At 46.8% G+C, this 12572-nt stretch overlaps 1 protein-coding gene across 1 annotated transcript in view; it reads right to left on the bottom strand.

Annotated features, from left to right (window-relative positions):
- The window catches only part of LOC147886035 (malonate--CoA ligase-like), a 100512-nt gene that overhangs the window by 56499 nt on the left and 31441 nt on the right, over positions 1 to 12572 (bottom strand). Inside the window, exons 9-10 of the mRNA XM_087396482.1 lie at positions 1500 to 1592; positions 1279 to 1356 (exon numbers count right to left, since the gene is read on the bottom strand). Of these exons, the coding sequence (XP_087252608.1) occupies positions 1279 to 1356; positions 1500 to 1592 (171 nt within the window). The remainder of the gene's footprint in view (positions 1 to 1278; positions 1357 to 1499; positions 1593 to 12572) is intronic.

Below are 12572 nucleotides of genomic sequence, written 5' to 3'. Positions count from 1 at the left end.
AGAGAAGCCTCACACACATTCAGGATTGGCACCATCGGACAAATCGAGGTCTCATCCCACCAACTGAGGATTTAGGTAGGGAGCTCATAGGCACGCCTAGAGAGCAGCAGATCTACAAGTTATGCACACTAGCAGAGGTGGAGACAAAGAAGCACTTCCTATGTACTTGCCCAATCTACGATGACATCCAAGGACGGTAACGTTGTCTCTTTTAGGAGGGGCACGGCTTTGGACCACTCTCTCGGTTGATCCACTTTCATGACCAATTTTGCATTGGCCTCTATTTGATGGAGATGTGGCAACACTGAGAAACCTTATTGCGGTAGATCTAACAATAGGAGGTGACAGTGCCACAGGAGACAGAGCAGATCGTGCATAGCGACATCTCACAGATTTTTGCATTTGAGTCATTCCCGGGACATAGTGGAGTAGAGGGTCCAACGTGGTATTAGGAGTGCTGCAGGCTTTGGGCGCCCTACTGCCCCTGGTGGTCTTGGGGTGCGCGAAGCAGGGCGCCCTGCTGCTCCTGGTAGTCCTGGAGTGCGTGGTACAGGCCGCAGGGGAGGTGCAGACGGGGTAGTACGTGAAGGAGCCGCACCAGAAGATCTCTTGGGTCTTTTTCTCTTCCTTGGGCAATCTCTAGCAAAGTGCCCAAGGGTCCTGCAAATCTTGCACTGATCCTGTCTACCTGCAATCTCGATTCTCTGTCGAAAGAGAGAGCCATCTGAATGCTGAATCATGATGTGGTCATCTGAGATGTTAGGGTCAAAGTACAACAATGGAAAATTGTGCAGAAGGAATTTCTGGATATAAAAGTGACTGGCGGAGCTGACCTTGGTTGTTAAAACCCTGAATAAAAATATATGTGGATTGGATGTTGATTTGATCATGCATAGGACAAAAACAAGGCTCATTTTGATACAGCATTGATCCCTTTCATTCATGTGGGTCAGATGCTCATGCTAAGGTGAGGTTGGGAAGGCTGAGATCACCAAGTTTCCTAAATACTTAGCAAGGCCACTTTCCATTTGCATGAACATGACATGAAATAGATATTTAGCAATCAGACCAAATCTATCTTAGGCAGGATCAGGAATTCTGCTTTTGCCCACACATTTATCTCCAAAGAAATATGTACTTTTTTAACCAAATAGTGCCTCAGTATGCCTGCTCAAGCACATCATGCGCTCCCTCACATTGAAATAAAAGAATCAAGCTTCTTATAATGTTTTAAAGTCTAATCTTACAAAGGAGCCTTAATAAACGAAAAGAAAATACCTGCACACCAGGAAGAGGCTTTCCTACAGTCCCTGCTTTTCGCTCCCCCGTCATGGGATTTGAAAGTGCCATGATAAACTGCAAATGCAGACACACAAAGAATTTAATACCCCTAAACCTCTGAGTTCACATTGAGTTTCTAGTACCTTTAAATAGAAGAAGGTATATTCTTCACCCTTACAAAAAGCAAGAATCTGTTTTTCGAGTTTAACATGCCTCACCTCAGTCATACCATATCTTTCTAATAATCTTTGGCCTGTTGCTATCTCCCATTCATGCATAAGTGCTTTGGGAAGGGCTGAAGATCCAGACATCTGCATTTCCAGGAGAGTGCATGTTATCATCACTTGTACAAGGATTGGTTGCTTGCACCTTTGATTCAGTCTAAACACTCAAATAAAATTCTTAGGAATTCGGTAGCCATCAAGCCACCCCACCCCCTACACGATAGCCAAGTGCTCCATAACACAACAATTTACTGCATGGTCAACTTTTCCATGTGGTCAGATAAGTATTTCAAAATAGACTTTATTTTTATTTCATGGTATCAAGAGGAGAGCTCAACAAAAGCAGGGCATGACTGTTTTTATTTTAGGAATTCCGAGGGTTGAATGTTGAAAGTCAAGTTTATATGGATTGTTAGGTGCATTTTTTCTTATTAAAACGCATACAAGCAAAATAATATTCTAAAAAGATACATAAACCCAAAAAAAAAAAACTTATTCTAGCCATCCACAATATCTAGCTGAACTCCTCTAGAAGGGAAGCTGATGTCTTTATCAGCAGCCCTTTGTCGGGTTGGAAACAACCTCAGCACCTGACTCAACACTGGGCATACCTTTTGCACCATCCATGTCTCTCATCTTTTGTATCTTTTACACCACCTTGTTTTATTTGAATGCTTACCCATCATACAAGGCATCTTCCCCATCTCTGTCTTTTCTGATTGCTTTTGCACCTCAATGACTCAGCATCCTCCATGTACTCTCCATCTCCATTTATATCAATTAATGAATTCTACACCAATAGGGTCTTCTCCAGTGGTCCTTGCCTCGACTATGCCCTCCGTACATAGTTCCCAGTGGCATCAACACTTATTTTCTATATGTCAGGGACCCCTTCGACAATGGTATCTAGCTTCAGGGGCAAGCGGTGGAGTGGGTGGAGGTGTAGTGCATCCATGGAAGCCCTGAAGTCCACAGAGAGGAGAGGACTTCTGGAGCTGCTCAACAAAGTCCATGTGAAGAACAGCTCAAGAGACAACTACACAAGGATGTGAATGTCAGGAAGTTCTACACGGCCTATAAGGCTAAGGGGGCTCAGACAGGAGATCTCGCAGCTCCGATAGGAGATCACTGCTATACGCACAGTCCCACCAAGGAGCACCCTAGTTGTGGAGGCACAGATTGTGAGCATGCAATATTATGCCAAGGGTAACTGTTTTGGCTACCCTCCTGCAGCAGCAAGGGTAACTGTTTTGGCTACCTCGTGTGATAGGAGGGGAGAAAACGGAGCATCCATGCTGTACTAAAAGGGAGGTAATCTATCCATGTGGAGCCCCAGTCGCTCAAACCATCTCTCTGTATGTGCATACCAGCACCTCTGGTTTCCTCCTGCTGCAAGTGCCATAGAAGAGGATAGAGCTATCCATGGTAGCCTGCTATGCCCATCCGACAAGTCTAGTTCCTTAACAAGGATTTCCGTACATCCCCGCTGGGCGAACCAAGGAGTCAAAAAGCAACCCCTTGGTGCGTGGATCCTGAAAGTGCGAGCGGAAGCACTGCCTCTCTAGTCTGGCCAGTGAAGCATACCCTCTGCTCAAGCGTGCCTGCATCGTGGGTCTCATAGTGAAGCTGTGTCCAGAGAAGATAACCCCAAGATAAGTGTATGATGAAACTATCTCAACAGATGACTCCTCAAATGTGAACTGCTCCTGACGCATGATGGCTCGAGATGTATTGAAGATCATGACCTTGGTTTTACCTAGGTTGACCTTCAAATCATGCGACTCACAAAAGGATTGTAGTGCGTCAAGGTGTCTCTAGAGCCCCTCTGCTGAGGAAGACAAGAGAGCCACGTCATCTACGTAGAGCAATATCTGGATCAGCGTGCCTGCAAGAGAGCAACCTACACCCCCCTGCGTCTGCATCACTCTCTCAAGCTCGTCAATGTACAGGCCAAACAAGATAGGCGACAAAAGACACCCTTGTTTGACCCCGATGGTGCTCATGACCTCGTCTGTCCACCCGGATCCTGTCCGAACTCTGCCTGAAACTCTCTCGTAAAGTGCCATGACAGCCCAAATGATCTCCTTTTCATAACCCAAGTCCTGTAGGCGCCGTATGAGGCGGGCTCTCGAAACCGTGTCAAATGCCTTGCGAAAATCCACAAAGCAACAATAAACCCTCTGCTTCCGTGACCTCGCCTCTTCGATGATATATCTGAGCGTGAGAATGTGGTCCATGGTTCCATGATCACGCCGGAATCAGGCCTGTCCTGCTGCTCTAAGTCCTCGACACTCTGCAAGTCTGCTAACCTCGGAGTCAAGTACTGATGCATAAATCTTGGACATGACATGTCCAATCATAATGGTCCTGTAGTTCTCCAGGCTCATGGGATCCCCTGCCTTGTGGATGGGTGAGATAGTGTTAATGGTCCAAGTGTGGAAACCCCAAACAAACAATTTCATTAAAAAGCTTTGCTAAGATCGGGGCTAGGAGGTTAATCCCATATGCGATGAAGTCAGTGCATAACCCCTCATGATCCTTCGCTCGGCCATTATGAAGTTTCATTACGGCATCCTTTACCCCTCCTCTAGTGAAGAGGGTGCACGATGTGGGGCGAGGCATGTGTGAGAGATTAGGAACTGGCTGATTTGGGATGTCATAAAGTGTGCGTGCATAATCAAACCAAATCTGAGTGTCAGTGAGTGGCGGAGGGGACCGTCCTTCTAGAAATCTCCGCCAGAAGTCCTTAGAGTTGCTACTAAACAAAATGTTTAGTAGCTCCTCCTCGTTTCGACGAACCAAGTCTAGTTTCTTCCTCCATACCAGTCTACCGTATTCGCGTAGCGTATTTGGTGCGCTCAAAAGACTGTTTTTGGTTTCGAATCTAAGTTGACGGTGTAAAGCCTCACATTCATCATTGTACCAACTATTACAAGATACGGTTCCAAGGGGTGGTGGGCAGGTGGAGCGGGTGGTGTGGGGGAAAGCGTGAATGGCAGCCTCGTGTAGTGAGCGGGTGACAAGGGCAGCACGATCCTCTAAAAGTGGTATGAAGTCAATATAAGGGAGAAGTATGTATAGACGGCCAGAGTAAGAAGGTGAGTGATCCCGATCAAAGCGTATATCGTGGTAGGTGGAGTAAGAACTGAGTGGGGTGGAAGGTGCTATGCGAAGGGGGGTGGAGGTGCTAAAGAAAAGGTATGTATGATCAGCCCCTGGGGGGCGAGGTGCTACAGTGAAGTCAGTAATGCGAGATGTGAAGACAAGGGATCCCATGATGTAATCAACCACACTGGAGCCCCCCCCATGTGGAAAGCATGTGAAACCACCTGAGGCGGGCCATCTGTCAAGACCATTATAGGTAATGAGATCATGTATCCTACCGGGGTCTAATAGGGTCTGCCCATAGGATGAGAATGGACCTCGGCTGTCAGCCGAAACCCGTAGCATACCTACCTCCTCAAGGTCAATATCTGGCAGTAGAGTGGAATCATCTCTGAAGTCAAGAAGTGGTACCTGACCGGCCCTTGTCCTCGCATTGAAGTCCCCCGCTAGGAGGACTTCTCCGCGGCTAGAGAAGTCAACGATGGACTGATAAAGAGCAGCAAATGGGGATGTCTAATCATCACCTCGGATATCTCTGGAAAAGTGGGAGGTCTCAAGGGGGAAGTAGCAAACTGCGACAAATAGATCTCGGCTGTCCATGTGTCGGATCCGGATCCGGATCCGAAGAAATCTAGAATGTGTATCTCTCTACTCTACTGAAATGGTCCCCAGAAGTATGGGCCTGAAAAGGACTGCAACTCCACCTGAACCTCGAACTCCTCCTGTACCCCTCGTCTCATCTCTGTAGGCAGACTCCCATGTATATCCACTGACTATTGGAAGAGGGCGCTTTGGACTCTAATGTGTCTCTGTATAAAAGACTATGTTGTGGCCTGTATAGGATTCCGAGAAGTTCCCTGGTTCTGACCATAAGGTTCTGACCATAAGGTACCATTACAGTTCCAAATGGCGCAGGACAGGGTCTTGGATATCTAAGTCTCATAGACCCCGCTTCCCCATGTAGGGGAGGGGGCAGGTGCCCTAAGGGGGCCTGTAAGAAGTCGTCCCTCTTGTACCACTGCCCACTTCCCCTCCTTCCGAGCCTGATCCCGCTGCTGCAGCAAAGAGCGCCTCTCCTCAACCTGTAGAGGTGTGAGGTCCTCATCCATAGAGATCGCTGGCTGATCTCAAAGGACTAACCTGCATCGTAGAGCTGAAAGTCGTGCCTGAGTGTCATGGAACCGTATGATCAAGGGTTGCTCTCGGTTGGGATCTCTCCCCGCCCGCCATGCCCTCTCTATCTTCTTTTTGCATATGATCTGGACTCTATGCACAAACTTTTACAAGTGCTCAATACTTTCTGTAGGGAAAGTGGGCTGCAAGTGAATGTCGGAAAAACAAAGATGATGGCAGTCTGTTGCAATCAGCCAAAACATCCCCCTCATATCACCTTTGATGGGCAGATTATTGAGTATGTCAGCACCTTCAAATACTTAGGGGTTGATATCCCAGCAGATCACAGATGGTGGCAATGTATACACAGAAGGATGGACACTGGCTGGGGGAAGTACTACCAGTTTGAGAATGACTGTACGCACACTGACACCAGGAACTAAAAAATTCGAAATGTATTGTTTGATGCATATGTAGTACAGACAGTATTATATGGAGTGGAAGTATGGGGAGGCAGTATTTCAGCCTCTACATGAAATGATATTGAGAAAATGCAAAAGGATTTCTTACAGCAACACCTTGGTGTCAAACCCACTACTCCATACTCGGTACTTCTGTTGGAAACGGGAAGGAGGCCGATTTAATTTCATGCACTCATCAAAGTTATGCAATACCTAATAGAGGTGCAGCAAATGCAACCTGATAGGTTGCCTCATAAAGCATGGAATGCCAGCACAAAGCTTCAAAAGAACCACAAAAGTAAGATCATCTGTACAGGATGGGCAACCGACATAAGAAAATGGTTCAGCAAATGGAAAGTGGAAGCATATTTGACCATGCCGCCTGAAAAGGTCACCATGCAAGAGTTTCAACTGTCTTTACTGTGCACTTTGCAAACTCACTGGCTGACAAGTGAAAAGAGGGTAAAGCTGGAATATTACCAAGATAACATAAATCCCACATGTTGGTCTACATACATGTCCATAGAGACTCATGCTCAGCCTTATATTAGCACACCTATCCCCCTTCTATATCGCAGAAACATAGCCAGGTTTCGTACCAGATCTCATACATTTGCAATTGAGAAGGGAGCTTGGATGCATCAGCCCAGACATGCTAGAGTTTGTACCCTTTGTGACATGCAAACAGTTGAGACAGAGGCACATGTGGCTCTACAGTGCCCCCGATATGCACATATCAGGAAGGACTACCAGCAGATACTGGAGGACTCCACTCAACTGACATCAATTCTCTCTACTACCTCTCCTACAGCATTGGGATCTTTTATCACTCGTCTTTTTACCTGGCATCAAGAACTCATAGACTCCTGACCCCTCTCCTTGAGGAGACTCTATTTTACATTATATTGAGACGGGTCCCATGGGTCGTTTTTGGCCCCCCCAGGACGTTAATAGACTCTACTTCTTCTTCTTCTATCCTGTGCCCAGCCACACCCAAGGTAGCAGCCACGAACACAATCGCATCTACCATCGGTGTAGCCTCAGTGTGAGGGATCCCGTGTACTCTGATGTTGAGAGCCTTACTGGCTCTCTATTGCTGCTCCATGAGGGTAGCCGAAACGGTTACCCTTGCGGGTTCCCGTTTGGCCACATCAACCCATCTGGAAGTCTCCTCAATAGCAGATTGCATGCTCGCTATATGTGCCTCGACCACCGGGGTACAGTGTGTATGGTTGTGACCTCCTGTCGGAACTGCATGATATCTTGTCTAAGTCCCTCAATAAGACCCGCCTGCTCCCAAATGACCCTAGCCTGCTCCTGTATGATGCGGCTCTGCTCCTGGCTGAAGCGGACCTGCTCCCATGCGAAGCAAGTCAACTCCATCTCACGCTCACGGAAACTATGTATCTCCATGAGCAAGGTCTCATGGGCCTCTAGTGTATCAGCCCACCCATGTCCATGCTGAAACTGTGATGACTATGGCATGAAAGTGTGGGACTGAGTCCGAAAACTGGACAGTGACTGGGTGAGGAGCGGAGATGACAGTGGAATGGATAAGGCAGTCCCAACGAGGTGTGGGAGCATGGGGCTGACTGAGAGAGAGAGGGGAGAGTGAAGCGTAATGCGGATCAATGTATGACACCTCCGAAGTCGGGGTCATAAGCGGTGCAAGAGCTGTAACAAGAGAGGAGGGGAAGGGAACAACCGGTGCCATGGGCATGAGTATGTCACTAATCGTAGATGTAGAGGGAGCTAAGACTGGAACTGGAGCTAAGCCTGAAGCGGGGGCTCAAGTCGAAGTAGAGATGGAGATAGAGGGAGCTGAGGCTGGAACTGAAACTGTAGCAGGAGCTGAGGTCGAGGTAGAGATAGAGGCTGAAGAAGCTGAGGCGGGTCCTACCTTTGCCTTGTTGTTGTTGGGGTAAAGGCACTATGGCCACCCAAGTGCAGTTAGTACACTTAAGTACAGTTAGTACTTTTTGTTAAGTACACTAAGTACGGTGTACTTAGTGTTGTAACCTTATCCTTTCATATAAAAGGTTGACTGTGTGCTAGGGGAGGTACACACATATGTTTTATCCCCACACTCTTGTGTTTATCCTGCGTGTGTGTCGGTGTGCTCCTTCTCTCCCTCGCCATAAGTGGTATCAGAGCCTGCCTACCTTCTTCTCCCGTCCTTCCAGCAACAGTGCCAGCAGTAGCACACAGAGAAGGAGAAGGAGAAGGAGAAGCAGCAGCAGCATTCGCTACTGCATCACGCCAGGAGCAGCAGCAAGCTGCTCCAGCAGCGCCAGCAGCTGCTAGTGCTGCCAGCGCTATCAGCCGTCGAGGCTATCCGTCGCCAGCAGCCAAGGCCACCGGCGACGCCAACAGCCAAGGCCACCGGCGACGCCAGCAGCCAAGCCAGCAGCCAAGCCAAAAGCGGCGCCACCAGCGCCGCCAGCCAGGCGGCGCCAGCAACTCCGCCACCAGCGCCACAAGTGGCCACAAGTGCTTGTACTCACCATCGCCATCGCCGGAGAGCTCAGAGACGATCACGATGCGCAACACATCGTAGAGCAGCCCGCTTCATCCGCTTCTGCTTTTTGGTTTCTTCAGCCTTCAGTTCTTTTCTGTCCCAGTTCAGTCGCCCTCCCACATCGCACCTCAGGCGTGAGGTTTTTCAACTTGTAGTAGCCCCCGCCTTTGCCCATTTGGGCGTTGATATCATTGTCGTTTCAAGAGATTTGTGTACAGGCGCAATTTCTGTGCTCATCGTGAGCATTGTTGGTCAAATGCACTCTCAGTACGTAGATCTACTGTTTATGCCTACTGTGTGAGAGAAAATCTCAACATTGAACTGCAGAATCAAGGGGCTTTTGTAGCCACAGCCAAGCATTGGCTTGTATACGCATGTGTTTGCATTTATCCTCCTGTTTGGAGTTGATTCTTGCAGGATTTGGATGCATTTTGTGACTTACGGGAAAATGGAAGATGCAAATAGTACACTAAGTACTACATTGTAGAATTGAGCACTGATTGTGCAAGATAAATTGGGGATTTTGCAATTGGAATGCATATCAGTGGTGGGGAAGCAACTGAATGCCTTACAGTGATCAGTGAAGCGGTACATGCACTAAATTCTCAGAATTTTGCTTTCAGACAAGGGGCTTTTGCCTAATTCTTGTTCTACACAGTGTTACACAGTTTTAGGGGCAACTGGAAGCTTGATGTTGACAGTTTTGAGCAGTTAAACAGTCAATTTCTGATTCTGTACTAAAAAGTACAGTCAGGTACTGTTTTGTGTCAACTACTGGACTGAAAACAGTCAATTTACTGAAGTACAGAGTGCACAAACTACTGCGGTTTTTTACTGTAATAGCAGGGCAGATGCTGTTGAAAATCAGGGTACTGCTGGATTGTACAACAGAGCATTTATTGATGCATACAGTTCTGCTGTTCTGAATCTGCAGCAAGCAGTAAACAGTCAGAATTCTCTGATTAAGTGGGAGAAAAATTGCAGGTGCAGGTCCTGTTTTTCCGTTGCAGGAATTTAATTTTTTGAGCACAGTACAAGTGCCTGTGTGCACTTGGTTTGCAGGGAGTCAGGCACCCAAGTGTGGGTTATATTTCTTGCTGATTGTAATGGCTTCATCCTCGGAATCTTCTCTTCTCAATATTCAAAAGTTGCAGGGTGCTGCTAACTACCCAATGTGGAAAAAGATGGTCCTGAATGTGCTAATTCTCAGGCAGTTTCATGCTCCTATTATACACAAAGGTGTGAAGCCCACTGGCACAACTGATGATGCTTGGGCACTAGCTGATCTGTCAGCAAAGTCCATAATTGAATTGTCACTCCATGAGAGTGTTGTTTGGAATGTGGATGGTGAAAAAACAGCCTGGGGTGTGTGGAAAAAGCTACAGGACACATATGAGCAGCAAAGTGTAGCCACAAAGATATATTGGTTGCGCAAGTTCTTCAATCTGAAGATGAAAGAAGGGACCTCCATGGATGCACATCTCAATGAGTTTAATTCAATTGTCACTCAACTTGCAAATCAAAAGTATGTGGTGGATGAGGAAACCAAGGGTATGGCACTCTTGATCTCTCTTCCTGAAAGTAACAAATGCAAACACTTTCATAAGTTTTTCAGATATCACAGGGCTGATTTTGCAAGAAGAGCAGAAGCTGAAAGCTCAAGATGCAGTAAAGCCTAACAATGCCTTAAATGCAAGGGGGAGAAGTCAGCAAAGAGGCAAATCTCAGGAAAGGGGAAAAGGGAGGAGCAAGTCCCGCTCCAACAAAGATGTTGAGTGCTACTACTGTGGCAAAAAGGGACATACCAAAAAGCAGTGCTTTAAACTGAAAAATGATAAGAGAGACAAAGCCAAAAACACTGATGCGTCAGATGCAAAAGCAATTGTACCAGTAAGCAATGGCAAGAGCAGTGTGAAGATTGAAGAGCTTCATTCTACACACGGTCATGACAGTGAGGGAGAGGTTCTATTTCTCTCTACTTTGGATGCTCATTCTCTCCATGCAGGAGATTTTGCAGACATGCACTCTTGGATCATTGACTCAGGTGCCTCATTCCATGTTACACCTTACAAAGAATTGTTTGTAAGGTATGCAGCAGGCAGTAATGGAGTCGTTTTTCTAGGGGATAATCATGCATGCAGTATTGTCGGTGTTGGAGATGTCAGGCTTGTATTTGCTGATGGTACTCAGCTTATGCTTCACAATGTTAGGCATGTACCCGAAGTCAAGAAAAATCTGATTTCTACTGGCATGTTGGATGACGAAGGTTTTGTGACCAGCTTTGGTCATGGTTTCCGGAAGCTCACCAAAGGTGCCCTGGTTGTTGCCAGAGGCTCTAAGGTTGACACAATGTATACTCTTCATGCTAAAGTATGTAATCATGCTGATATTCATGCCACCGAGCTGCCCAATATTTCTATGTGGCATAGCCGGATGGGACATATGAGCATAAGTGGAATGGAGCAATTGGCTCGCCTTGGCTACTTACCGTCTCTTAAATTTTCTGATTTAAAGTTTTGTGAGCACTGCATATATGGTAGACAGTTACAGTGTCCTCATAAAAGGAGATTAGGACATAAAGATGCTCAACTTGAGCTTGTGCATACAAACGTGTGTGAGATGCCTAGTCCTTCACTTGGAGGTGCACGGTACTTTGTCACATTTATAGATGATTCCACAAGGAAGGTGTGGGTGTATCCTCTTCGATTGAAGAGTGATGTCTTTCCAGTGTTCCAGAAATGGCTTGCTATGGTTGAGAACCAAACAGGCAGAACACTGAAGGCTTTGCGGTCAGATAACGGTGGGGAGTATATGTCTAATGCATTCAATGCATTTTGTGATGCTAGAGGTATTAAAAGAGAACTCACTGCTCCTTACAGTCCAGCGCAAAATGGCACTGCAGAGCGTATGAATAGAACCATACAGGAAAAGTCCCGCTCTATGATGTCACATGCTGCTTTACCTCATGGATTTTGGGCTGAAGCTGTAAAAACAGCAGTACACCTCATCAATAGGTCACCAAATAAAAGACTAGATGGCAGAGTGCCAGAGGAGCTTTGGACAGGAAAACCTCCTTCCTATAAGCACTTGAGGGTCTTTGGCTGCACTACGTACATGCATATACGCAGAGAAGATCACAGCAAGCTTGATCCTAAGTCTCTTAACTGCATTTTTCTTGGATATGGTGACAGTGGTGAGATGGGTTACCGCCTATGGGATCCTGTGAATAAGAAGCTAATACGCAGCAATGATGTCTTATTTGATGAGTCATGTATGTTTAAGGCAGCAAATAAGCCTTCTGATGCTTCAGAGGTTGACATTGATGACTCGGGACATCCTGTACAATTCAGGCAGGCTGCGAATCAGCCACTACAGCAGCGTAATCAGCCAATGCATGATGCTGCAGCAGGTCCAAATGGACAGCCCGCAGTGGCGGAAGATGTACTACGGGACATGCCACCTTTGGAAGACATCCCAGGCATAATTCCGCAGCCTGATCTACTGGAACAGCCACCTGTTTTAGGTGAGCAGCAAGTTGGACAACAAGACCAATGGGTCCGAAGGTCCACTCGACAAATGAAACCGCCAGACAGATTTGTTCCAGGGGCAGATTTTATTATGCTTACAGATTGTGGAGAACCTTCCTGTTACAAGGAAGCCGTGCAAATGCATGATAAAAGGTTATGGGAACTAGCCATGAAGTCTGAAATGGATAGTCTCCATAAAAATGGTACTTGGGAATTGGTGCAGTTGCCTAAGGGCATGAAAGTACTGCCATGCAAGTGGGTGTATAGATTGAAAGTCACACTTGGAGCTAAGCCAAGGTATAAAGCCAAGTTGGTTGCCAAGGGCTTTAAGCAGGAGTATGGT

This window comes from Dipteris shenzhenensis, chromosome 25, assembly GCF_047967505.1.
Source record: "Dipteris shenzhenensis isolate YYH24624 ecotype China chromosome 25, Dip_SZ_1.0, whole genome shotgun sequence".
NCBI lineage: Eukaryota > Viridiplantae > Streptophyta > Polypodiopsida > Gleicheniales > Dipteridaceae > Dipteris > Dipteris shenzhenensis.
The sequence above is the reverse complement of the archived record's forward strand: the minus strand, read 5'-3'. Positions and strand labels throughout refer to the sequence as shown.